Source organism: Equus przewalskii, chromosome 11 (assembly GCF_037783145.1).
Source record: "Equus przewalskii isolate Varuska chromosome 11, EquPr2, whole genome shotgun sequence".
NCBI classification, from domain to species: Eukaryota; Metazoa; Chordata; class Mammalia; order Perissodactyla; family Equidae; genus Equus; species Equus przewalskii.
The window spans coordinates 15,330,554-15,356,268 of NC_091841.1; the positions used below are offsets into that span (position 1 = coordinate 15,330,554).

At 36.0% G+C, this 25,715-nt stretch overlaps 1 protein-coding gene and 2 long non-coding RNA genes across 5 annotated transcripts in view; 1 reads left to right on the forward strand and 2 right to left on the reverse strand.

Annotated features, from left to right (window-relative positions):
* Positions 1 to 6,895: 6,895 nt before the first annotated feature.
* Positions 6,896 to 14,002, reverse strand: LOC139074346 (uncharacterized). 2 transcript variants are annotated; one of them, XR_011523861.1, is made up of 3 exons: positions 13,812 to 14,002; positions 12,664 to 12,758; positions 6,896 to 7,107 (listed from the first exon to the last, which is right to left on the reverse strand). It is a non-coding gene; the product is annotated as an uncharacterized lncRNA (long non-coding RNA). The 2 variants fall into 2 exon arrangements; XR_011523862.1 differs by lacking the exon at positions 6,896 to 7,107 and adding an exon at positions 11,549 to 11,641.
* On the reverse strand, positions 7,683 to 8,504 carry LOC103541780 (olfactory receptor 4C16-like). The gene has a single exon (XM_070566026.1). It carries the CDS (start codon positions 8,502 to 8,504, stop codon positions 7,683 to 7,685), a length of 822 nt encoding a protein of 273 aa, XP_070422127.1.
* Positions 13,894 to 25,715, forward strand: part of LOC139074345 (uncharacterized) — a 52,827-nt gene continuing 41,005 nt past the window's right edge. The window contains exons 1-4 of one of the 2 annotated variants that reach the window (XR_011523860.1): positions 13,894 to 14,012; positions 22,137 to 22,261; positions 23,835 to 23,930; positions 24,689 to 24,999. This is a non-coding gene — a long non-coding RNA (uncharacterized lncRNA). Of the gene's footprint in view, positions 14,013 to 22,136; positions 22,262 to 23,834; positions 23,931 to 24,688; positions 25,000 to 25,715 lie in introns of those variants that run through there. The other variant, XR_011523859.1, reaches the window with a different exon arrangement.

A 25,715-nucleotide genomic window follows, 5' to 3' on the forward strand; every position in this document is an offset into this window, starting at 1 on the left:
CTATTAGGTGGTATTTTTAATATTTCCACAGAGGACAAAGAGGTAAATTGACAAGGCTAGACAGTTAGTAATTAGTATACTAAAATTTGACCTTATTTAAGATGCTTTACTAACACTACAATGACTTTCAACAGTACTACCACACTTTACACATACTAAACACAATAAATATCTCTGGATTTTCAATTTTAAATAAGATGATAAAATAATGTGCTGAATACTTCAAAATCATGTTTAAATTTTAAATTGTATACTTACGATTCAAGTTATACATTTTTGTACAAATTATACAGTTTATTCATAGTAGAACTTGAATAACATCAACAAAATGTTACTATGACAATTTTCATAGTTGTGATTATATTTGGTGATGGCAAAGTAACATACAATTCAAAGGATTTATTCTTAATTTTTTTGAACCTCACTTATAATTGTGTTTCACTGCCTAAAAAAATTAAATTTTGTGCTTTTAATGTCAGAAACATTGCAAAGGGAAATGATCATTTGCAAGTGTCTGTGTATGTGCATGTGTGTGTATGTGTGTGTGCTTGTGAATGGTAACAGGAAAATGGCTGAAAGATGCAACAGCAACAATGATAAAACCTCGTTAGATATACATCTTAAGTGTTCAAAAGAAGAGGTAATTTTATGTATGATGCATTTACCAGATGTCTGGGATGATTTAAGGTTTACCACATAAGAGATTGAAGCCAGAGTCTGAGTTTGAATTGTAGATGTCACTGTAACCAGCTATATGACTTTGGGTAAGATACTTCTCTCCCTGGAATTCAGATTCTTCATCTATAAAGGCAGTAAGAATATGTGCTCTATCACACGTAAGTAATAGGTGTTCTCTGTTTTCATTATAATTAGTATTGTTGCTATTATTAGTAGTAGTAGTAGTGTTAATATTATTATCACAAACTCTCTCATAAAATTTCCAAAGAATTTAGTGTAGGAAATTTGGAAATATTTGCAAACAAAGCATTCAGATCACAATCATTAGACGGAAGTAAATGATAAATAAGGAGAAAATAAGACAATAGCTCATGATGCACAACTATGTGAAACTGAAATTTCAGTTCCCACTTTAGGTCCTCACCCATGGGATTTACATGTTCATGCACGTAGACAATTTGTTATAACTGAATTGATTGTGTAAGAAATTTGATGATCATATACTTGGTTGGATTCAATGATTGTTTAAATTGATACAAAACGGCACTTAGATTTCCTCCAAAACTCTCCCCCTTTGCCTTAGGGAATGTCAAATTTTTTCACGGATAATGTTTTGGTAGAGAATGCAAAGGTGGCATATTTAATAGTAAGAGTAGAACTATCTTCATTTTAGAACTATTGAGTTACACATTCTCTGATTCTGTGTTAAAGCTATGATTTTTCACAACTTCTTTATCACTGTGGTAGATATATTCCCAAAATGCCCCTAAAGATTTCCTTCCCTGGGGCCTGCAACGAGGCCTACTGGTTAAGTTCCATGTGCTTTTCTTCTGCAGTGCAGGTTCGGTTCCCAGGCGTGGACCTACTCCACTCGTCAGTGGCCACACTGAGATGGTGACCCACATATAAAGTTGTAGAATATTGGCACAGATGTTGGCTTAGGGTGAATCTTCCTCAAACCAAAAGAAAAAAAATGTCCTGCCCTATACCCTGGGACTGTAAATATGATAACATACTACATCTATATTTAATTACACATCAAAAAGGATTTCATAAATGTTATTAAGGTTCCTAATCAGTTGGCTTTGAGTCATATGTTTGGAACCTATCTAATCCCATAAGGCCTTTAAAAACAGAGAATTTTCCTTGGCTGGTAACTGAAGAGTAAGCTAGAGCGATTTAAAGTACAAGAAGAATTAAATGGATCATTACTGGCTTTGAAGTCAGAGCAGCCACATACGAGGATCTCTAGGAGGTGAGAGTGACCCCCAGCTGACAGCCAGGGAGAAGACTGGGGCCTCAGTCCTACAATCACAAGGAACTGAATTCTGCCAACAGCCTGAATGAGCCTGGATGCAATTCTTCTCAGAAGTTCCAGATAAGAGCCCAGCTCAGTAGATCCTGGTTTTGGCCTTATCAATGACAGAAACCAGCTCACTCAAATCCTGACAAGAATCAATGTGATAGTAAATAGATATTGTTTTAGGCTATTAATTTTGCGGTAATTTTTTTAATGCAGCAATAGGATGCTAAAGCAATCACAATAACTACTTAGCTTCTAGATTTGTTATTTAGAAGTTTAGTTTATTAACTAAGTTTAGCTTAATTTAAATTTAGCTTCTAGATTTATTATCAATATGCCTAAACATAGCAAAGAATACTAGGTTAAAAGTGATAGAAATTCTGTTATAGTTTTCTTTAAAGTAGCTGAGGGGTTTTAGAAGAAAACATATTTGTTTTTCCTATGTAGTCTAGGCACACACAGATACACACACAAATAATTCAAGTATATCAAATATAATGTGTGGTAAAAATATAACATGTAACAATGGACCTCAAATAAGTTTCTTAACGTATGTAAGCGACACAGTTGGATGGTTACATGGGTATTAAAACAGCAAGTCAAGTGATTTAACAAAACAACCAGTTATAATTACCACTAAGCTAAAACATTATCTGACAAGAAATTGTCAGAATGGCAAGCAAATGAAAGATTTGAGGATATACAAAGGGTAGGTGAGAGACTATTAGAATTCTAGAGTTGCAGGACAGTTCTCTACATAAACTAATGTGGAAAGGTTACATAGCAAAACCTACTTGTTTTATGTATATTCCTCTACTTCTCTTTTCTATCATTGGTAACTTGAATACTTTTTTTCCCCTCTTTCAGCTCATGAAAAGAAAAAAAAGGCTTTAAGAATTCAGCCTAACTATAGGAGTATGATTACCTGATCCCCGTCTATAGTCATATTTTCCTTTCCTTGAGTCTAAATGAGACTGGATGAATGGGCAAGGGAGATGGACAGCCTAATGGAAGATGAAGAGCTAACATACACACAATGGATGGAATAGGGAAGAGTACTTGATGCGGGAGCTAGTAAAGGATTCTTGGACATTAGGACTAAGGAATAGCCCAGAAGAAAACCAAGGGGACAAGGGTTCCCTTTTTGTGCAGCCTGGCCCTCCTCCATTAACTCATCATGTTGGAACTGCCCAAATTTAAACAGTCCTAAAAATGGGCAAGCTTACCATGTTTAACAGAAATGTCAATGTTTTAAATGTATGTTTATAGGTTTTGTTTCTTATAATACAATGGAATAAATATTTTTAAAAAGCTGCATAATGTCACCATCTGGATGACTCATTTCCATTAAAATATAAAGGAACACATGCATAAGTTTTGAAAATTAAACATTTCAGAGATGTACAACGTGAATAATATCTAATCATCTCTCTCCATCCTCTCCTAAAAAGATAACGCCTGTAAATGTGTTCTTATGATTCCTTCCATTAAAAAATAATTGTACACCTATATCACATATACTTTCTATTTTATATTGTGTTTATATTCACAGAAAGGAATAATAGTATAAACATCATTACATAACGTGCTCCTTTACAGAATAATGTACCATGACTACGTAGGTGCTAAGTGCTTTTAAATTGAATTTTCACAATTACCTCTTAACATATCATATTTATCTGATTGTTTCAGTACTATCTTTTAATAGCAGTATTTACGAATGAACCTTCATGGTCTTGTCAGATTGGATTTGGGTGTTCTTACCAAAACAGACACAATGGAGACTATGTCATAAAATACTTTCCCAGGGAAGGGGAAAGCAGCTGGCAGTGTGAGATGAGATGAATGTGGTAACATCCAGTGTTTGCAATTGAGCATGTTGCCAAAAGTTTGGAAGGCAGTAACTCAGAATCCCCTTTAGGATGGTGGCTGGTCATATTTTCTAAATTAGACCTAAAGAAGGATACAGAACTAAGATACACTCCTTATTGTTGCTGCAATTCCCAGAATCATAACTGATATGGAACATCTTTCTCTCTCATCATGCATTCTAAATACTTCTCACACTTGGCCAGTGCTTCAGTTAGTTGGGTTGTCTGGGGAGTTACTGAGAACTTTCCCTCCAAGAGTTCTATGCCTTAGTTGTCTTGTTCTTCTTGGGGTGTAGTTGTTGCAATTGTCCAGTTACAGTATTATTGGGTGTGCAAGTACTAAGACACACTCCACCCAATTCTCTATGTTCTGAATATAGTCATCCGTGTCCTCCATCTGCCGTAGTAACCATAGCTACTTAGAGTAATCAGAATCAAGGACCCCATCCAGAAGAGAAACTCTTCTTCGCTCGTTGCTTCACTGGTTTAGGAAGCACAGAATAGTGGTTCCAGTTCAACAGGACCACTACTTTGTCCCTAGTAGATATGTTTTCCTCTCCAGAAACTAGAAGCTTTATCCTGGTGAAACTGAAGTCTCTAAAGTGGGTTCCTGAGAGGGTTAATGATGAAGAACTCTCTACTCTTACTTCTTTTTTTTCCACTGAGGAAGGTTCACCCTGAGCTAACATCTGTGCCAATCTTCCCCTACTTTGTATCTGGATTGCCACTACAGAATAGCTGACGAGTGGTGTAGGTATGTGCCCGGGATCCAAACCCATGAACGCAAACTGCTGAAGCAGGGCACACTGAACTTAACCACTAGGCCATGGGACCAGCACATTCTTTTACTTCTCATATCTCAGAATGATGTATATCAGGCAAATGTGGCCCCACACCATATATTGAACATTGGTTCAGTGTTCAATGCATATACTGAATCCTGGGACAGCATGCAAAATTCTGACAGAGTTCACTTCTAGCTAGTTCTTTAATTGATCTCTAACAGGCCTTTCCTCTCTTCTCTCTGGCTGATTGCTTATGGATGATGGGCTACAGGGTAAAATCAATGAATTTAGAGATCATGAGAACATTTTCACATCTCTTCTTCCTACAAATAGATGCCTTGTCCTTGGCAATGTTTATGGGATATTATGTCAATGCATCAATCTGAGAGGCCTCAAATGTTGACATAGGTAAAGTCACTGTGGAGATGGAAGGAAAATCTATATCTGGAACATTTATCTCAGAATAACAGATGTAGGAGAAGGTAACAGAAGCAATACTCAGAAGTAGCACAAGGTAGGTCAGCTTTTATGATTAAAAGCCCATATCATTGAGCCCAGGCATTGCCTATATCCCTGCAACTATAGGCACTTTTTTCATGTGTCTATTGTGCATCACTGGGATATCCTGAGACTGCCTTATATCAGAGTATGGTTTATCCTGATCATTTGGATATTTAAAGTCTACTCTCTTGAAGATGCTTTCTAGTCAGTGCGCACTTCAATAGATCTATCCATATAACTCTTTGCAAAGTCATCTTGTCCAGTCTTTGTCCTTCCAGATCCTTGATCAACAACAAAGGCATTTGCCACTGCTCCTAGACAATATATATCTGTAATACAAGACTCATCTCCCTCTATACAAATTCAAAAACAAGCATATTATTCAGGGCTTTGTCCACTGGCAGACTATTCCTACACTTCTTACTTTCAAGACCAGGACTGAATAGGGCTTTATGGGTATAGTCCTTTTTAAGTTAGTGCCAATGCATTGTGATGACTTGTCTATAAGCCAGCCTGAATCTTTTCCTCATCTGTCAGTTGATCATAGAGTACTCCCTTTGAAGCCATAGCTGAGAGTTCAGAGAGGGGCATTGATTTAACAGAGGTGAGTGATATGAGAGTTGTAGTCATCCTTTTGCCATCCATCCATTTGCCTTCTGAACTTCCAGGCCAAGTTTTGAACATCTTAGGCTTGTGGAACCTGCAAAACTTAAGACTTGTTGAGTACTATAATATCTAATAAATAAAGGGTAGTTCAGGGTGAAAATCTCTTTGTATCCTCGTCTGTCACTCAGTACCTTTTGTACTTGCTGTGTAAAACTGAATTGATTTTATCTTTCTTATTTATGAGGATCAAGAAGTATGCATTCACTTAGTGCCAAAATTTCTGTGATCATACCAAATGTAAAAGAGCCATCTAAGGGTCTAAAATTGGATTCCTTCCATCATTCACTATAATACAATCATGTGCCACATAACAATGTCTCAGTCAATGATGCAGCCCATATACAACAGTGGTCCCATAAGCTTAGTACCATAAAGCCTGGATGTGTAGTAGGCTATATGATCTAGATTCATGTAAGTACACTCTATGATGTTCACACAATGATAGAATCACCTAATGATGCATTTCTCAGGTTTCCGCATCATTAAGCAATGCATGACTGTGCATTCGTGCTTTTGAGGGATTGGGCAGATCAATAAAAGAGATATATGATAGAAACTATTGTCTCTGCATTATTCACTTCTTTGATGGTGGCGCTAATCTCTGCAATATCTTCCATGATTGATTATTGCTTCTGGTTTACTATCTTTTGGGAAATTGAGGAATGCTTCAGGAGCTTCCATTTGGTCCTTCTTATTACATGGGCACTATTCCACAGGACAAAAACCAAAAATGATTATGCCAACTTCTGAGTGCATTAAAATACTGGGAAAATAACCTGAGTTAAACTGAAACTAAACTTCATGGAGTCCACTATTCCATTAGCCAGACTGTCAGATGTACTTTGGCCACATCTCTATCACTTGGCTTCTTTCCTTAATGAGAGATCTATAATAGTATTTTGGATCTCTAGGTATCACTGTTAGCTCCAAACACATGTCTAATAATACTTGAAAAGTCTTGGCATCCCCTCTTCTCTATTACACAAGTTATACTGGCACTAAAGGTCCTTTCAGGGAAGGATCAAAGAGATATTTATATATTTTCATGGCAGGCATTCTTCCTCAAAGAGATTCGACACACCATTTAATTGTAGAGTTTTGAAAATTCATTTAATTTGGGCCCTGAGTCAGGGAACACAACTTTCCATTGTGGTGAATGGCATTTCTGTTCTCATCAGCTCCTTTTATTGCTATTATTAAACAAGGGCCACAATATCCTAGTTGCATGTTTATCCATCTAGTTGGCTTTCCATCCATCTTGCCCCTAGAAGCACCATCGTCTATTTGCTGTTGTCATAGAGTCCTACAAGAATAGACATCCTGATTACACTTTGGTTTTGCTGTCCTTATGATGATTGTATCCACTTTACCTCTAATAGTTATTACCTGCTACTACCTGCTATTCTAGAACCCCACCATTCCCAAAAATACCATGGAGCAAAGTTCTAGGGAAGCATCTTCATCTATTAATCTCCAACTTGAAGAAGGGCAGAGAAAATACTAGATCAAAACCACAGGGATACTAGCAGGCAAGAGAGGCAGAGTGAGACATGTGCTTACACGGCTGTTTGTACCTGGTGCTGTCTCTTCTTCTACATGAAATTGACTCAACACTAACCAGTATGTGTGTTCACATTGCTTATTTTCCTAAAGGAACTAATTCTTATGCCACAAGTTAAGATTATATTAACTCCACAATAAAAGGATAATATTCTTTATGAACTTCTATATCAATCCAAACAATGAAGAAAAACTTGGAACTTCCATTCGTCTTTTGTCATCTGAGATCAGCTTCTTGCTCCATAACATCCTCATGGCATTTTTCACTTCTGCATTCCTCAGCGTATAAATCAGAGGGTTGAGCAGAGGTGTTCCAATTTAATAAAACACAGCTGTCATCTTATCCATGGAGAAGGTGGTTGCAGGGCGTGTGTATATAAATATGCAAGGACCAAAGAACAAGATGACCACGATGATGTGGGAAATGCAGGTGGAGAGGGCTTTTCTCTTCCCTTCAGCACTGTGGTTTCTCAGAGAATGCAAGATGATAACATAGGAGAACATCAACATGACAAAACTCACTGTACAAATAGCACCACTGTTGGTTACCAAGAGCAGATTGACCATGTAGGTGTCTGTACAGGCAAGTCTCAACAAAGGCTGCAAGTCACATAGATAGTGATCAATCACATTGGGACCACAGAAGGGTAAACTCAAGGCCAGAAAAATCTGAGCTGAAGAATGCACACAGGACCCCACCCAGGCCACAGCCACCAATGCACCACAGACCTGTTGACTCATGATCCTCATGTAGTGCAGAGGCTTACAGATGGCCATATAGCGGTCAACGGCCATGACGATTAAGATGAAGATCTCCAGACAGCCAAAGAAATGGAATGTAAAGGCTTGGATTATGCACTCACTGAAAGAGATAGTGGTATTCCTCAAAAGAGTATCCACAATCATTCTAGGGACTGTAGAAGTAGAGAGGAAGGTATCAGACAAGGATAAGTGGAAAAGGAAGAAGTACATTGGACCCCCAAGTGCCTGGCTGGTCTTGATGGTAGCAATAATCAGCAAGTTGCCCAGTAATGTCCCCAAATAGAAAAACAAGAATGTGACAAACACTATTTTCTTCCTAACAGGATCCTGTGCCAAGCCAAGCAGAATGAACTCAGTCACATTATTATTCAGCTGCATGATTTCATGAATGAGGAGGAGTGAGTGTGAAATGGTTTATCTGCAAAAGATAAAGGAATTATTTCATGGTGTGGTATGTGATGTTATGGAATACTTTAAGAAAAATAAATATTCTTCATGAGGGACATTTTAGCTGTGGTTTTATAACAAGTCACTTCAACATTTTGTTCCACAATTTGTAATGACCACTTCATAGATTCATTACCAGTCTCAAATAAGCCTGTGAATGTTATACTCTTTGACACCACTCTTCTAATACAGCCTCTTATGGTTTTTAAATTATTTTTGTTAATTTTCCTAATTCAATGAATATAGTTAAGACATATGGCTCAATTTTATTATTAACTTAATTATTTTCCATTTTCAATAAATTTGGGGTTCATGTTTGGATGGTGTATCACTTGGCATTTGGATATATTTCACTGCTGTTAGGAGTTCATGATTTAAATGTCAAATGACACCCAACTCCCATCCTATAAAAAAAATCTTCTTCATACATATATTTATCATTGTATATTTATTATACATATTTATAGAAATGCATATTTTTATAAATACATAATACACTCCACTTCACTTTTATAAATATATAATATGATCCACACTCACTCTCAGATATCACATCTTGAAAAGAGAAACAGGAAACGCTTATAGGCTGTAAATGATATGCTGTTACCTTGAGGCACCCTTATGATGTTTAGTATTTGACATATACTAATGTAGAAAAGTGAATGTTCTTTGATAGTTGGTAATATCTCAAATATCCTCATTTCTATTTTTTCTTTTTCCTATTTTTATAAAAAAAAAAACCCTTAGAGGACCCAAAGTCCCCCAGGTTACACATAAATGAAAGGGGAGTATTATTACTCAAGAATTCATGTTTTCACAATTCAAGTGTCTAGCTTAAGCATTTTAGATTTAAAGTCATTCGGGGGAGATGTCACCACGCAGTTTGTGTAGGATCAGATCATGGTTGTAATCCCAGGAGAGTTTGTATTATCCAGGTAGCTGACAACCCCACATTCTCATAACAAAGTAGATATTAAGGGAAGGGAAGATAGATATAATTTTAGGCAAGAGGAAGAGTGGATAGCCAGAAACTGATTTCATTTAATTTGTTTTCTGTTCTGGCAAAGTACCAATTATTCAACTTTGAAATTTCACTTCTTTCCTATGAAGATTTATTTTTTTCAGATTTGGAAAGGAATATTATCACTGGCTTCACTTCTAAGAACAAAACATTCTCCCTAGATCTTTCTTTTTCAAGATGATGCCAAAAGGGACACTATATGCAAGTAAAGATATAAACTGAAATGTGATGTATTTAAATATAATTTGAAAGACTTACTTATCCCATTGTGTTCTTCCTCAATCCCATCCATACCTTCAATGCACCGTCTTGAAAGTTGTAAGTGACCAATGCACAGACTATGATAGACTAAATAGATACAAAATTTCCTTTATGCATTTGTTTCCTCTTCATTGGTAAATTTTCTTCTCCTCAGTAAACTTGAAATATACCTTATCACCCTCCAATAAAATCTACTCTTGGGAAATTAATGAATAAATTTATTTGGGGATTCCAGATTTTTAAAAAAATCCTCTTTGGACTATGAAATCTTTGACAAAGATCTTCAACCATAAGGAAACTGAGTCTTGGTATCTTAATTCATATAATAATCTCATTCTTTCATTATTCATTTGAAAGAGTGATCCTTCATGAAATATTTGTCCTTAAAAATAACGTCCATGAAGGCCAGCCCTGGTGACCTAGTGATTTAGTTCACTGTGCTCCACTTCGGTGGCCCAGGTTTGGTTCTCGGGCACAAACCTACACCACTTGTCTATCAGTGGCTGTGCTGTGGCAGTAGCTCACATATAAAATAGAGAAAGATTGACAACACGTGATAGCTCAGGGTGAATCTTCCTAAGCAAAAATAAATAAACAAACAAATAAATAAAGTCCATGATTGTGGCCACTCCTTTAAGTGTATGGCTTTGAATTTGTACATTATCAATCCCATTAGAATGTTCATTTATAGAACAAGCTTATTTACACATTTGGACATATGTTTTTAAGATAAATTAAGAATCATAAATACATACGCTTTCATTAACTTGTTAATAATTGTGAGTTCTCATCAAATATTTAACCAATAGTTTCATCAATAGTCTCCTTCCTTCCTAGAATGTCATTTTATTTCTAACTACTTCAACTGTCTTGAAACTTCAGGACCCACTTCCAAGAAATTTCTTTGGCAGCCTTCAGAGGTTACTTTGTGATAAGGGAAGTTCTCTCTCCTTTTCTCTAATGGTTTATTTGTAGCTTTTCTTATAATATTGCATACTATTGTGTAAACTCAATTATGTGTATTCTTCTCCCACCTTCCTTCTTGGAATAAGAATCTTTGAAAATTATGCAGTCTCAGGATTTCATTCTCCGTAGTTCAAAACCCAATGCATTGTACAATGTAAGTGCTAAGTGCTTTTAAATTGAATTTTCGCAATTACCTCTTAACATATGATATTTATCTGATTGTTTCAGTACTATTATAATTATAAAATTCATTCACATCATCAATATACTGTGGCCTTCTATCTATTCTGTATGGTAGAAGCAAACATTTTCCCAGTTTACAAAGTCAGAAATAAAAAATTGAGATAATTTTTAAAGTAACTTAGAAAATTGGCTCCATAACCTGGAGTAGAAGATGTTTTAGTCTCTGAACAGCACTACATGGCCATGTAAGATTTGGGGACTCTGATATGCATAAAAATGATCATATTAACCATTTGACTTTTTTTATGTGAATCCTTAACCTTAAACAGTGCAAGGAGAGCCTTGAAATTGTTCATATCCTCTTGATATTAATGTCTGTTTTTGTGCATGTCTTTTGTGGATGACCACATTTCCATTTTTTTCCAGACATGTGTTAATACTTTTCTTCAGGTTTTCAAAGGAATCTGACACAAATGGGTAGCAATGATCTGGAGACAAAACAACACTAGTAAAATATCACACCTTCTAATAACTACGGTACTTACATCAATCAAGATTAGCCAACTTTATAAAGGCTAAATTTGTCAAAATAATACTAAGCAGGCAATGTTCTGGGTCGCGAGGTAACAGAGAAAAGCTGAAAGAAAAGCAGACAGAAGAAGGTGGAAAATAGATGAGGGTGGAATAGAATGTTAAGTGGATTCCTCTATTCTGAAAATCTGTTTTATTGTAAAGGCCACAGTGAGAATCATTGCTTTCTGTAAGGATTCTCTCCTTAACTACCCAACCCTCCCTGACACCAAACTTCTATCTCTGGAAGAATTCTTACATTTTATTTCTATGCAAAATTTACCATATTCTGTGGAAAGATTAATAGGTTGTCCCAAGATTCTTTATCCCTCAAAAGCCCAAATTAAAGAATGATTAAAAACTCCCCTCTCACATAGACGGCACATTTTACCTTTCACCTTCATTACATAGATTTTTAGCCTCCACATTGTCACCTTTCCCCTGAAATTTCCATGAGGAGTGGTTATTCAACTTTTCAAACTGAATCTGAGATGCATATCAACTGCAAATTATATTCCTATGCTATCACTTTATGAACATGCAGAGAGTAATAATTCTAAACTGTAATATACAAAATTCTATTTAAAGCTACCACTTGGTGATGGAAAAGCTGTCATTCTCCAGAAGCTATGTCAGGGTCACTACCTCTATTAACCTTTGCTCTAATTTCTAACCAGTCATAATCTCCTCTAACATTTAATAGCCATAGTGAGGACTTTTCTGCTCAGCTACATTACATTGAAAGCATTCATGAACTTTTCTACATTCTACCATCTCAAGAAACTATAATAAACCTTAAGATATGAAATGCATCCTTGTATCCACACACAACAATGATGACTTTTCACATACCTGGTACTCATAAAATGTGTTGAGTTCAAAAGATTGTTTTATTCTAAAGCTTGTATTTCATTCTATTTATTTATTATATTATCAGTAAGCTTTAAAAAACATTCATTTTTCTGTTCCTTTCCCAGAGGAAGTAGAAGCAATATAGTCACAAAACATACAGAAATATATTTTGAAATTATGTCCACATTCCGAAAGGATGCCTTTCTGAATATAAGATGTAAATAATCTGTCACTTACCTGTTAGAACACTCTAAATTAATGTCAAGTCTTCCCATCCCTTTGTGAAAGCAGCAATCTCACAGAATACTGGAAAAAATTCTCTTTCTGAATTCCTGAGGGAATATTTTAGGTCATAATGATGTGAAATATTAGCATCCTAGAGAGTAGTATTCCCTAAAGTTTCTGCTGCTTAGCTGATCAGAAACATCCTTGATGCTGTAACAAATTTAACTTTTGGTTCATCCATTTAGCCCATAGAAGAGTAAGTTAACCCTCCTCATACCCAGTAACCAAATGCAAACAAAGGTTTGGATGTATTAGGTGTGTCAGGCTGACCAAAGGAATCAGGGAAAAAGAGGAAAACACAAATGGATGGCAGGGAGGATGATAGAGAACAGGAAGAAGGAAAAAAACAGTGTCTTCAGTAAAAGAGGAAGTGGATCAGCAAGAAACTTCTCTACTTTCTCCTAGCTCCCTCAATTGTCTCTCTGTTCATTAGGAGACAAACTTTTCTAGCTCGTGTAATTTATATGTAAATTCAACCAGAGAAGGCAACGTGGTGTTTTGAAACCAGAGGTTTCATGCTGTGGACTGCAAATTCCCTTACCAAGGAACTACAGATTTATCACAAGTGGTTTATATTTTTTTAAGTCAATTTAAAAATGTCACTGTGCCAGCCTGCTGACATTGTCATTAAGTTCACATGCTCCACTTCGGCAGCATGGGGTTCAAACGTTTGGACCCCAGGGATGAACCTACACCCTACTCATTAAGCCATACTATGGCAGCATCCTACATACGAAACAGAGGAAGATTGTCACAGAGGTTAGCTCAGCAACAATCTTCCTCAAGCAAGAAGAGGAAGATTGGTGACAGATGTTAGCTCAGGGCCAATCTTCCTCACCAAAAAAGAAAAGAAAAGAAATAAAGAAAAAGTCATTTTTAGCCACTTTGTGTTGTATTTAGAATAAAACTTTGAACACTAAAATAGACTGGTGTCTATTTGAAGTAGAAAAACTTCTCTTTATTTATTAAATATTATTTAAAATATGTGATCTAGAAAGTTAGATTTGAAGTATATGATTATGCTTCTATTAATGAGAAGCATATTTATAAAAATATTTCCATGTACTCCTACATAGCTATGTTAATTGCAGATGACTTACAAAGGTTAGGAGTGGCAAGGTAACGAAGGATCTTGGAGTATGGCATGACATCATAAAGTTCTTTGTTCCCTAGAATATAAACAGAGCTCAAAAGCCTATCCAAGTAGAATGAAATCTTCTGTTTGGAAAATGATAATGAGATGTGTCATCTTTCCTCTCTTATTGATTGTTACAGAGCTCCATGAATAGATGAACTTGCAGGTGGGTACATGTCATTATATATTTGTCCAAACCCACAGAGCGTACAACTCCAAGAGAGAACTCTAAGGTAAACCATGGACTTTGGGTCATTATGATGTGTCAATGCAGGGTCATCAATTGTAACAAATATACCACTCTGGTAGGGCGTGTTGAAAATAAGGGAGTCTAGGCATGTGTTGAGTCAGGTGGTAAATGGGAAATCTCTGTATCTTCCTCTCAATTTTGCCAGGAACCTTACATTGTTCTAAAAAATAAAGTCTTAAAAAAAATCTAATATAACTTGTTAGCTGATGTATAGACTTTTAAACACATGTGCCAGGTGTTTAAGGTGTAATTTCTTGGTATCATGAGCTATACTGAGGCAATAACAGTCATGTATTCTTCATATCAGCCTTCCTTGCAGAGATGCCTGGGGCTCCAGCCCCTGCCTTTGGCTCATGAAGTATGAAAAGAAAAAGTGCATTCCCTGAGGTATATGGCAAACTGTGGTCGATATCTCCTTCTAACATGGTCTCTTAGTCTCCAAGCCTGACGCAATGCTTTAATTATTCAGAATGCTTGGGGCCAAAACCATTTCCACACTAACAGGCACGTTTGTTTATCAACTCCCCAGTGACAACTTCTTCTAGCAACCAATGCTTTCTTGGCATGAACCTTCAGAGCTGAATCCAACTATTAAGTTACTGAAAATGGCTCTTACTAGCAGACCCCAATCCCCCCAACATAATAAAAGATTCTCTGAAGACATTACAGCAGCCACCTTGAACATATCTCTGTCTCCAGGACCCTGCATGGTCAAGAACTGCAACTGAGGCCTCTTTCCTTTCTCCTCAATCCATGAGTTCATGCCAACACTCTGCCTTTGCACAGAACATCTTCCTGAGATCACTCTTCTCCCCCTTCCTGTCATTCAGAACAAGGGGGCAGCATTGTCTTCACATTCAAGGCTGGTGTTTCCCAATGTTTATATACATGACATCTAAGAGTATCTTTTTAATGTGTAGACAATTGTTTGTCCAATTTGTGTACTTGCAGAAGACTTTTAAATAGGAATACTCTGAAGCTCAGCTTCAGCCTTGGTATTCAACCCAATCATTTATCAGGTTAGACTTCAGCATTTGAAAGGCTGAAGAGCTAACTGCCTACATCAGGGTAATTTCTGACATCTCTGCCCCTCAGGTATGTGACTGCATATGTTACCACCATGTCGTAACTGCATGATGATACTATTAAAAATTAGTCACGATATTCAGGTTCATAGTTAATACATGAATATTTAGTCTCAAATACTGGTGAAAATTCTAGATGTCACTTGGGGAGAATATCTCGTTTGTTTTATTTTCTTCATTTTGGTTTTCTTTTGGACACGAAACATTAAGTGGATCGACATTCTTACAATATTAATAATTATAATATTAACCTCTTTTCCAAAATGTGAACACAGACATGACAGCAACAGCTGAAACTGACAGTAAATCACTTCAGGAACAAGCAAATAGGATCCCAAATTGCACAGCTTTTTTCTTCCTTTATTTTTTCAATCTAACACCTCATTGATAAAGAATAGAATCCTATTTTTTTCTTCTTGCTTCAAACTAATAAAATTATCTGATAGGGCTAATACAATTCTGTAATGTTTAAATTGTAACATTTAATTCTGTAATATTTAATTACTAAAATAAATTTATCTTTTAAAAATATTTTTTATTTTTTTTGGTTGGGGCGTTTGTAGACAATAATGACCATTGGAAGGGCTCTTGGGGAATTTCTTCAATGAGATGTTGAAGAAAGTTTTCAGGATAGGGAACGAAGAAGGAAGAAGAGAAAAAAAGTTAAAATGTAGGAGACTGAGTCAAGTTAAGAATGCACATTCTTTGGAAGGAAGGAGAATAAGCTCTTTACGAAATCACTTGGGGATGGTGGATGCTCTAGGTACCACTTCTGGTATCCACAAAGATTTCCAAAATAATCTCTCTGGATTGATTTCCAGGAGTGCATGCTATAGTAGAAATCGACCTATGGTCCCCACATACCAGAATGAGACTGAGAACTAATAATTGCCAAGATCTCTATTCTTTCTCTGTGGCAGCAGAGGAAGGTGCCAGCACACCTGAGTATGTAAAGAGGTCTCTGTAATATCAGTGGTGTACAGTAAAGTTGACTCATCATGGATGATATCTGGAATCAGCTCACATGGAGCACATTGTGTGAGGACTTGGGCCTCTGGGAACATGAGATCAGTGCTCCTCCCATTAGGTCATAGGAATCCATAAGGAAATGTGCTCTCCGATTGGAATGGCCTTTGTTTAGATGTGGAGTCATCATTTGTTTGCTGTTGGTCACTTTGGTATTGTACTAACAAATAAATCTCAAGGCCTATGGGTTTTTGGAATGGGAGTAAATAATTTTCAACACATATTTGGCTACTTCTGCTCCCATCCCAGTTGTCAAAGTTCTCAAAACAAACCAGCTGCCTGGGTGTAAGCTTGATCAATGACCTTAGCTAACTTATTTTTTCTAACATTTTTTCTTTGTACTCTTTGTGTTATTATGTCTGATTTTTTTTTGCAAATATGATTTACCACTGTACTCTGTTATACATTTTTGGAATTTTCCTCCGGCTGATATTTAGAGATGGCACAGTGGCCACTTTGTTCTTTTTTAATTTATCCAGTGTGAAGAATTTCCAAAGTGTTCTTTTTCTTGAAAGATGACTGACCTAAATGAATTAAATATTTTAAAATAAAGTTCTGCAAAGTTATTTTTGTTAATGTTATAAATGCTAAAAGTAATACCCGTATAAGATTAGAATTTTGACACATTCTAACCACTATTATTCTCCTTGATTTAAAATTAGCTAAATTTTTGAAAACATTTCTTGGCTCAAAAAGGCTACAACATTCTTCCCAATATTGTATGTAGCCAACACACTCTCTTAATATTTACATTAGCTATTAATCTGTTTTCCTATTTAATTATTTGAAATATCTTAATTGTCTTTGAGCTATTTAATACTACAGCTTTAATGGCCGTCATTAATATTGGAGGATTTTATTCTTGTAAAAATAAGTGCGTACGTATACCTAAACTTGCTTATAGAATGTCAACATATAAAACATGCAAAAAAGCTCAGATTCCCAGAATTTCTGCAAATGCAATCTTTCTCTGCCTCCTGTACCCAATAAGTTTATTGGAATCCCAGCCTAGTGCAGCAGTTGCCACATACGCCCCCTTCTCCAATCACGCCCCTTTCCCGTAATCCTAAAGTTTTGACAAACCTGAGGTATAAAAGGTATCTGCGAATAGTTAGATTGGATCTTAGGAAGCGGAGTTCTGAGAACACGAGGTTGGTCTTCCCAGATCATTTAAGTCTTTCCACAGTTATTCATATGACTAGAAGAGGTCCCCAAAATATAAAGCACAGGTCCATCTCTTCTCCATAATTTCAAGAAAATTATCACCTTACTGTCCTTTTTTCCTTCTCACTTCTCCTCAGTCCTTAACTTTCCCATCTGTTTAATCTTGTTATGAAACCCTCTCGCTCCAACTGCTTTTGCATCATTATTAGAAAAGCCTTCTCTATGGTAAAGTTGTAGAACAATTTTGCCAAAGTTTGCTCAACTGCATAGACAAATAGTTTCCATTTAAATTTTTGTCTATTTTTATGTATCATGATAAAAAAATACTTTTCCAGCAATATTCTGAATAATTTATTTTTTTCAGTAATTTGAGATACCATCTTAACCTTATTCCAAAGTCTTGTACCTATTATGTTTTACATCAGAGGTTTGTTTTCATTTTCACTAGTATGTCGATTCTCTTGCTAATAACAGATTTTTGTAATTATTGTAGCCATGTGCATATCTTAATAGTGGTAACCCTTTCCTCCATGTTTTTGGTCAAATTTACCTACCTGTCTTGCATATTTATATTTCAATATGAATGAACTCACCTAGTTAAAAGTTTATTATTAGTAATTTTACTTTGTTAGTCTTTAATGTGTAGGTTAACTTGTGGAGAATTGAGATCTTTGGGATGGTGAGTATCTTTAAGATATCAGACAGGATTAGTGACATTAGAGGAAGCAACCCCTGTAACTCACACAGAACCTGGAATAGCTTGGATTTCCCATCCAATAGAAAAGAAAACTTCATAATTCACAGGGCACCAGGTAGATTATTCAGAAATGCATTGCCTCAGTAGTGAGGAAAAGTTAACCATAAGCTAACCATAAACTAAATACTGCTCTAGTCGCATCTAACAAAGCTCAAGAATAATTACAGTAATGCGAAATACCCAACAACTAAGGTAAAATTGTTAATATCTAAATCCAATCAACAATTATCAATATGCAAAGAAGCAAGAATACAAACCCATAATATGGACAGAAAAAATTATCAATTCAAACCAACACAAAAACTGACAATGACTACAAAATTAGTAAGTGGGTACATGAAAATATTTATTATAACGATATTAAATATTTTCAAGAAAATAGAGACAAGATTGATGGTAAGCAGAGAGATGGAAGTATAAAAAAAGACTCAAGTTGAAATTCTAGTGATGAAAAACACAATAACTGAAAAAAGAAACATACTGGATGGCAGGTTAACAGAAAATTAGACATTGAAGCAGATTGGACACTGTAGCAGAAAAGGTTAGTAACTTGAAGATACAGCAATAGAAACTATCTAAAATGAAAAATTAAGAAAAATGGACTGAAAACAAATACACAAAGTATCAGTGGGCTGTGGAAAAACTTCAAACAACCTAACATATGAGTAATTGAAGTCCTCAAAGAATAGGCTAGGAGAAGAGATATTTCAAGAACTAATGGCCAAACTTTTCCAAATTTAATGAAAACTATAAATCCACAGAAACAAGAGTCCAACAAACCTCAAGCACAAAAATCATCGAAGAAATTATACTAAAATATACATCATAATAAATTGGTCAAAGGAAGTGATAAAGAGAAAATGTTAAGAGCAGCCAAACTGAAACAGAAATTTATCTACAGAGAAATAAAGACAAAAATTACAGCTGGCTTCTCACCAGAAACAATGTAAACCAGAAGACAGTGGAGCAACATCTTTAAGTTGCTCAAATAAAGATTGTCCATTGAGAATTCAACTCATCAAAAATATTTTTCAAAAACAAAGATGAAGTTATGACTTCCAGATATATAAAAGTCAAGGAATTTGACAACTAGACTTCAGTACAAGAAAGGTTAAGGAAGCCCTTCAGTCAGAGGATAAATAATGCCAGATGGAATTCTGGATACACTGAAAGGAATGAAGACCAACAGAAGTGGTGAATATATGTGCAAATACAAATAATATGATTTATATGTCAGCAAAAGTCAACATTAACTCATTTTTCCTTATTGTAAAATGTGAGTTTTGTCACAGAGAATTTTCATTTTAATGCTTTCCCATCTATGTGCCAAATATTAAAAACCAAAATTTAAATGTCTGCTTGACATAGTTACAATCTTGCTCCTAAATCCCCTGAAAGTTATTCAGTTTGGCTTCTATAAAATAGCCCCAAAATGGCTAAAAGCTAAGTGTGTTGTAATTTTTAAAGCCTCATTCATTATGAGAAACATCAGAAATGTATCCAAAAATGTCCTCATGGCTGGCCCCATGGTCGAATGGTTAAGTTCACATGCCCTGCTTCGGCGGCCCAGGGCTTCACTGGTTTGGATACTGGGCACAGATGCAGTACCGCTCATCAAGCCGTGTTGAGGTGGTGTCCCACATAGCACAACCAATGGGGCCTATGGCTAGAGTATACAACTGTGTACTGGGGGGCTTGGGGAGAAGAAGGAAAAAAAAAGATTGGCAACAGATGTTAGCTTAGGTGCCAATCTTGAAGAAAAAAAAAATGTCCTCATCTTAAGGAAAGAACCAGTAGATTTTAAAGTCTAGCACTATACCATAATAATTCTGCTTTGTCAGATATCTATCAATTTGTAACTGTCCTGCCCTCTGAGATTGGAGATGGTCATTCAAAGAGTAGAGGCAAACTGAGCCAACCCTGTGGTCCTGGGTTTGTAACATAGCCTAGGTGGAAAATGAAACAGTGTAAGAAAAGTAACTTTAACAATCTATCCCATGAAAACTGATTTGAACCACATTTACAGTTATAGGGGAAATAAAGAAGAAGAATCTTGCTATTTATTGGAAGAGTTAGCAATAAATATTCAGGATAAAATCAGGAAAATATTTCACATCTGCCTTGGTGCCAGATTTAAGATGTTTTGAAATCTGTTTGCAGAAGGTGCCAAATCTACCATTTACAGTACTTTTGACTGAACCCCAACACTGTTCAGAATTTTCAGAGAAAAATAAAGAAGCAAAGACTCTGAACCTGGAAGGGAAAGGAAAAGCTTATTATTGAAGAGAGTTGATAATGTATTTTTCTTTAAGTGGGAAATTTGTCATCCCTTTGGACAAGTAAGCTAAGCCAATGCTATGACAAATGCTCAGATAAAGACCAATTCCTACGACGATTTCCAAAACAGGTAGAGGAACAAACCACACAATCTCACTTTTGCTCAGATTAGGACAACCTGCTTATTCCTGATAATTCCTGTAGCTCTACAACCTTTCAATCAATTTGGCCCTTTCATGATCTTCCCACAAGGTAGTGCTCCATTCAAGTAATAAGCCAAGCCACAGCTCCTGCAATTTAACCTAGTCCTGGAGGATTTTGTAGATTTGCCTGTCTTCAGAAAATGCTAGTGGACTGTGTGAATTTTTAACCAGTTGTATTTCATGCTGTGCGTGGTATTTTGGGACCACTCTACCTGGTTTCTCTTTAAATTCACAACCTGGATCTCAAGGGAGTCCTTGGTGCTGCTAGATCTTCACACTGCAGGTGTGCAGTCCATTACTCTCTCACTGTCCCAAAGTGACTACAGGGCTATTAAGACTATTAGTGATAAAGGAGTGTAGGTCTTAAAGAACTATTTTCACCTCTCCCTCTGTCTTTAAAACCCTAGTACCTTCTTCTCTTTCCTCAGTTCCAACCAATGACTTTACTTTCTACTTCACAGAGAAAACGAAGCAATCAGAAAAAATTTCACTCTCATAAAAGATGAATCTTAGTGCAACCTTAAGGTCCTATGTGATCTGCACCCATCACCCTCTCTCTGACTGCATGTCTTCCTACTCTTTGGATTCCCACCTCACTGGCCAGCTTACCATTCCCTGAACCCATCAGACACACTTCTTCAAGGAGATACGCACATGGATGATCCTTCATCCTCTTCAAATATTTATTCAAATGTGATGGTTCCATGAAGACTACCCTAACCATCTATTTAAATTGCAGACGGCCCCCAGCTCTGATGATCCTCTTTACCATCTTCTAGGTTTTATTTTTCCACAGTACAATAAACTCCTAATGAAACACACTATTTGCTTATGCATTAGTGTGTTAATTTCTTTCTCCTTCACTAGAATCTAAGCCGACGAAGTAAGGAATTCATTCTGTCCACTGTTTTATCTCAAACACCTAAAATAGGTCTGGCACTTAATAGTTACTCAACAAACATCTGTGGAAATAATAAATAAATTTCTACAATATGTAGAACCAAAGTACGAAAAAATTTGGTAGACTCAGATCTTTGGTCATATATAGTGAAAATAAACTGAAGGAAAATTAAATCTAGACTAGACCAGAATTCAACGAGTCACCCAAATATTTGTACAAGTTTTCAAAATCTTTTCAAAACATCTCACTGTATATAAATTACTGTGAACCATACAAATATTTTTAAATATTGGTTACTTAGTAAATTTGAAAAATCAGCCATTAGATAAAATGATCACTTTATTACTATATTTTTAGCAACATGGCTCAGTGCTAAGCACTAAAGATGGAAACTATCCCAGTTACCAAGAAATTCCCAGTCTGTTCTTTTTTCTTTTACCACTTTAATAAGGCGTTTAACAATCTGCCTGTGGGAAAAATTGATCCTTTCTTCTGAACAGGTATAGTCCATATTTTAAACTTGTGTTTAGCACTTTGCATTGGCTCCCTTGACCTCCATTCCACCTGCCTTCACTTTGGAAGGTGCTGGAATGCTAAAAGCCGTGTTTCTCACACTCCTCCCATTAGTTGTGCTGCTGAGGGACTTGGAAAGTAATACTGGAGAGGCCATCTTCTTTCAGCTTTGGCAACAGATGAGCAATTAAGACTGAGAGAAGATTAAAAATTTCCTTATGCCAAACATTCTGCAGTAGGTAAGTAGCAGATAAAGTATTCCAATTTGTATTTTGAAACTTCAGCTCAACATTCTGTGTAGCTAAATATAGCTTTATTTGGTGTGTAAGTTCCTGCAGATAATTTTTGTTAATCTAACTTCACTTACACCTTCAGTCATTAAAAAAGTTGGCTACTTGGGAAATTATGACAAAGTTTTTGCGGCACTTGATCAACTGCAACTTTTAGGAATAACGTTCTCCATGAAAATGCTAAATATATACTTGAAAAAGAAATACGGAGTCTTTGAATATGATATTTTATGTCAAATTCTCACAATGCCTTTCTTTTCCCAAAAGCTCTTTGCGTACCTCAACTCCCCTTGAGTCTGTTGAAGGTCTGTTAACACGAGAGCAGGACGTTCCCACTGCTGCGTGACTGCAGCTCTAAGGACTGCTTTGCTCATTAGGTTTTTGAGCAATTACACTTGCTTCCATAAATTTGAATTCTTGAAGAATATTACTAGCAATATTGAACTATTAAAAATGACAAAATTTGGAATTCTTACTGAAAATTAGAAGCAGCAGAAATTAGAATAAGAATAAAAGATTCCTGGCTTCTTTTTCGTTTTTTTACTCTCTTATAGTCTTGTCCTGCCTGGGAAGCTGGAATGCAACCAAAGGCGTCAAAGGTCAGCACTGGAAAAGTAGTGATGAAACACCATTTAATCCAGGGCATAAGCCAGTATTTAAATAACACCAAAGCTAATGAATCAGAGTCTGATCGAAAAGCACCAAGAGCTTGATGAAAGTGGTGCTAAAATAATTATGAACGAGACACAAAAATTAAAAATTGACAACAGGAAATAATAGGACTCTAGGAGGTAGTGTAAGTCAGTTTGACTGTCTCAGGGTAGAGAATCTGGATAGGTTAGGAATTATTTTAAAGAACAAAGTCTTGTTTTCCACTTACGTTGTAGAACTGGTCAAGGATACAAAATGCCATCAAAGAACTTCTTCTACTGTGAAAAAGAATTATTCCAAGCAGAGAAAAAACAAAAAGTAATGCTCATTAAGAAGCATATGACTCTACTGAATGATGACACGTGCAGCCATTCGGTAACTCAGGTACAGATCACAGTGCAGGAACAATTAATTAAATGGTTAATACTGTGACCTAGATTTCTGCTTGTGGAGCAGCCTGTTGGTCTTGCCCCACCAATGTTCTTGCCTGTGCTGTCACAGCTGCTCAAACAGGCATTCTAACCTGTTAGAGCCCACGTCCATCAACCAACGGAGAACGTTATATTCATAACGTATGTTCTAAGAAATGGAACAAAAACTCTTTCTACTTTGATCTAAGAATACGGTCAACTAGGATTCAAAAAGGGACCTGAAGGATTTGGTAAACACTGCAGTTGAATATCTGTTAGCAATTGTCATTAATTGGAGAGAATGTGAATCCCTTGGTAAACTAGAAAATGTATTTCTTCATTAGGATCATAAATATTTAAGGTTTCTATTTTAAATCTCTCTTTAAAAGCAATAAAAATCCTGTTCTACAAATTTGACCAAGATATAATAGTAGAATGACTTTCCATCTTTTACATTTCAGACAGCTTGCCTCTACAGTTAGAAAAAACAAGCTGGAATAATTTCACCTGGTTCTTGGACTCTCTGAAGTTACTTCACGAGAATGACCTTGAGTTTGGTAAGATCTTAGGTTAGACCTGAGTTGACCTTAGAATCTGTGTTTATACAACTTTCCATTTTTGATCAACTGTAGAAACTAAGCTCCAAGAATCATCTTTATTATTTGGTTAAGTATTTAATATATAGACTTTAGTTATTACATAGAATTATAGCATAGAAATTACCTTTAAAATATGACAATTATTAATTGAATTAATTGAATATGTATATACTGAATAAGTGCATACATATCTATTATTCTTAAAATATGTCAATAATTCACACTCAACACCTGTGTGCTTTATCCGAAAGCAATATTTAGTCTCTCAGTAAGGAAACTTGAGTTCAATCAAGTTATCTTCCTTGATCTGTTCTTGAATGCTTTTGGCAAATTTTAAAAAATTAAATGTATGACCCTCTATCTTAGAAATGAAAACTAGTAAATAAAATAAAATTTTCAGGTTTCCAAAAAATGCTCATAGGCAGAAAGAAAGGGAGTGGATAAAATGTTCGTAAATAGTTACTAGGAGATTCTCCGATGCCCTTTTTCCTAATTTCTAGTCTCTCTCTCCCTGTAAGTATGTTTCTGTATCTCCTACTCTCTTCCATTTCTTTCCTTCTTTACTAGTCCCCCCCTTATGAAAGGAAATGGACTGCATCTGAAAAAATTTTTAAATATTTGTTGTCTACTTAAATAATTAGGGAAAGTGAGGGAAGTGGACTGGCAAGACAAAAGAAAAGCATTAATTATAATTGCCCCTGTCTTCGCTTGAACAGCCTTCTAAAAAATATCTCCTCACTGACCTGCTGTGAAAGGAATGAAGGCAGCTGATGGTGTGATTCGACAGTGGACTGGAAGTTCAAGGTTCTGTTTAGTTCTTGGTTTTGGCTGAAGTATGTCTAGGAATGCAAATAGTAAAGACTATAGCCAGTAAATGACATGGTTGTGCCTGGTTGACAGACAAATAGCAACCAGACTCTGATAACAGATCTGCTCTCAACCCTTGATGATGAGCTGGCACCAGCATTACCTGTGCCCTACAGCACTTTGCAGTTACCTTCCAATTGATAAAATGTCTTGGATTGCATTCATGCCCACTGCATCCTTACAAATTTATTAGAAACTTTGAGAAATTTAAAAGAAATAGCAATCCTTAAACATTTCCCTGTGGAAATAAGAGAAACATGAAATGGATTGGTTGATGGAGGGAATAGAAAAAGTTGGTAGGCAAGCTGAGAGTTTATAGACATAAAGACATGATCAGGGAAAAAAGACCATGTGTATACTGCTTTCCAAAACTTTCTTGGGTGTATTAGCTTCTTTGGCCTTCACAGCAGCTCTGTGAGGCAGGAGGTTAAAGTACTAGGGGCTGTAAAGCATAGTATAGTCAAAGCCTATGCTTTGGAATTAGTCGTGTACCTGCAAAGAAACTATAAGGAAGTTATACAACTTTTCTAAGCCTCAGTAGCTGCTTCAGAAAACCCACACAGTCATAATACTTATATCATATGGCTGTTCATCATGATTAAATGAGAAAAAATCCTGTTCACGTTCCACTCAAATAGTCAGAAATACATACAGGGTATCTATGCTTTCTCTTTTACTAACTGTTCTGCTACAGAAATTAAGTCTTAAGGAAGCTGAGATTACAAAGGTAGTAAGTGGCCTGGCTGTGACTTAGAGGTAGATTTGTTGTATCTGAATCCAGTGACATTCTCAGCAAACAGAATAGTGATAGTGGAAATAAATTGTGTGAATCTGGCAGAAGTGGGTAGGATGACATTGGAATAAATAAAGTGAGGA

Bases quoted from the DNA above. Each gene is read 5' to 3' on its own strand.
- LOC103541780 (XM_070566026.1), bottom strand. From the start codon at position 8,504: ATGCAGCTGAATAATAATGTGACTGAGTTCATTCTGCTTGGCTTGGCA.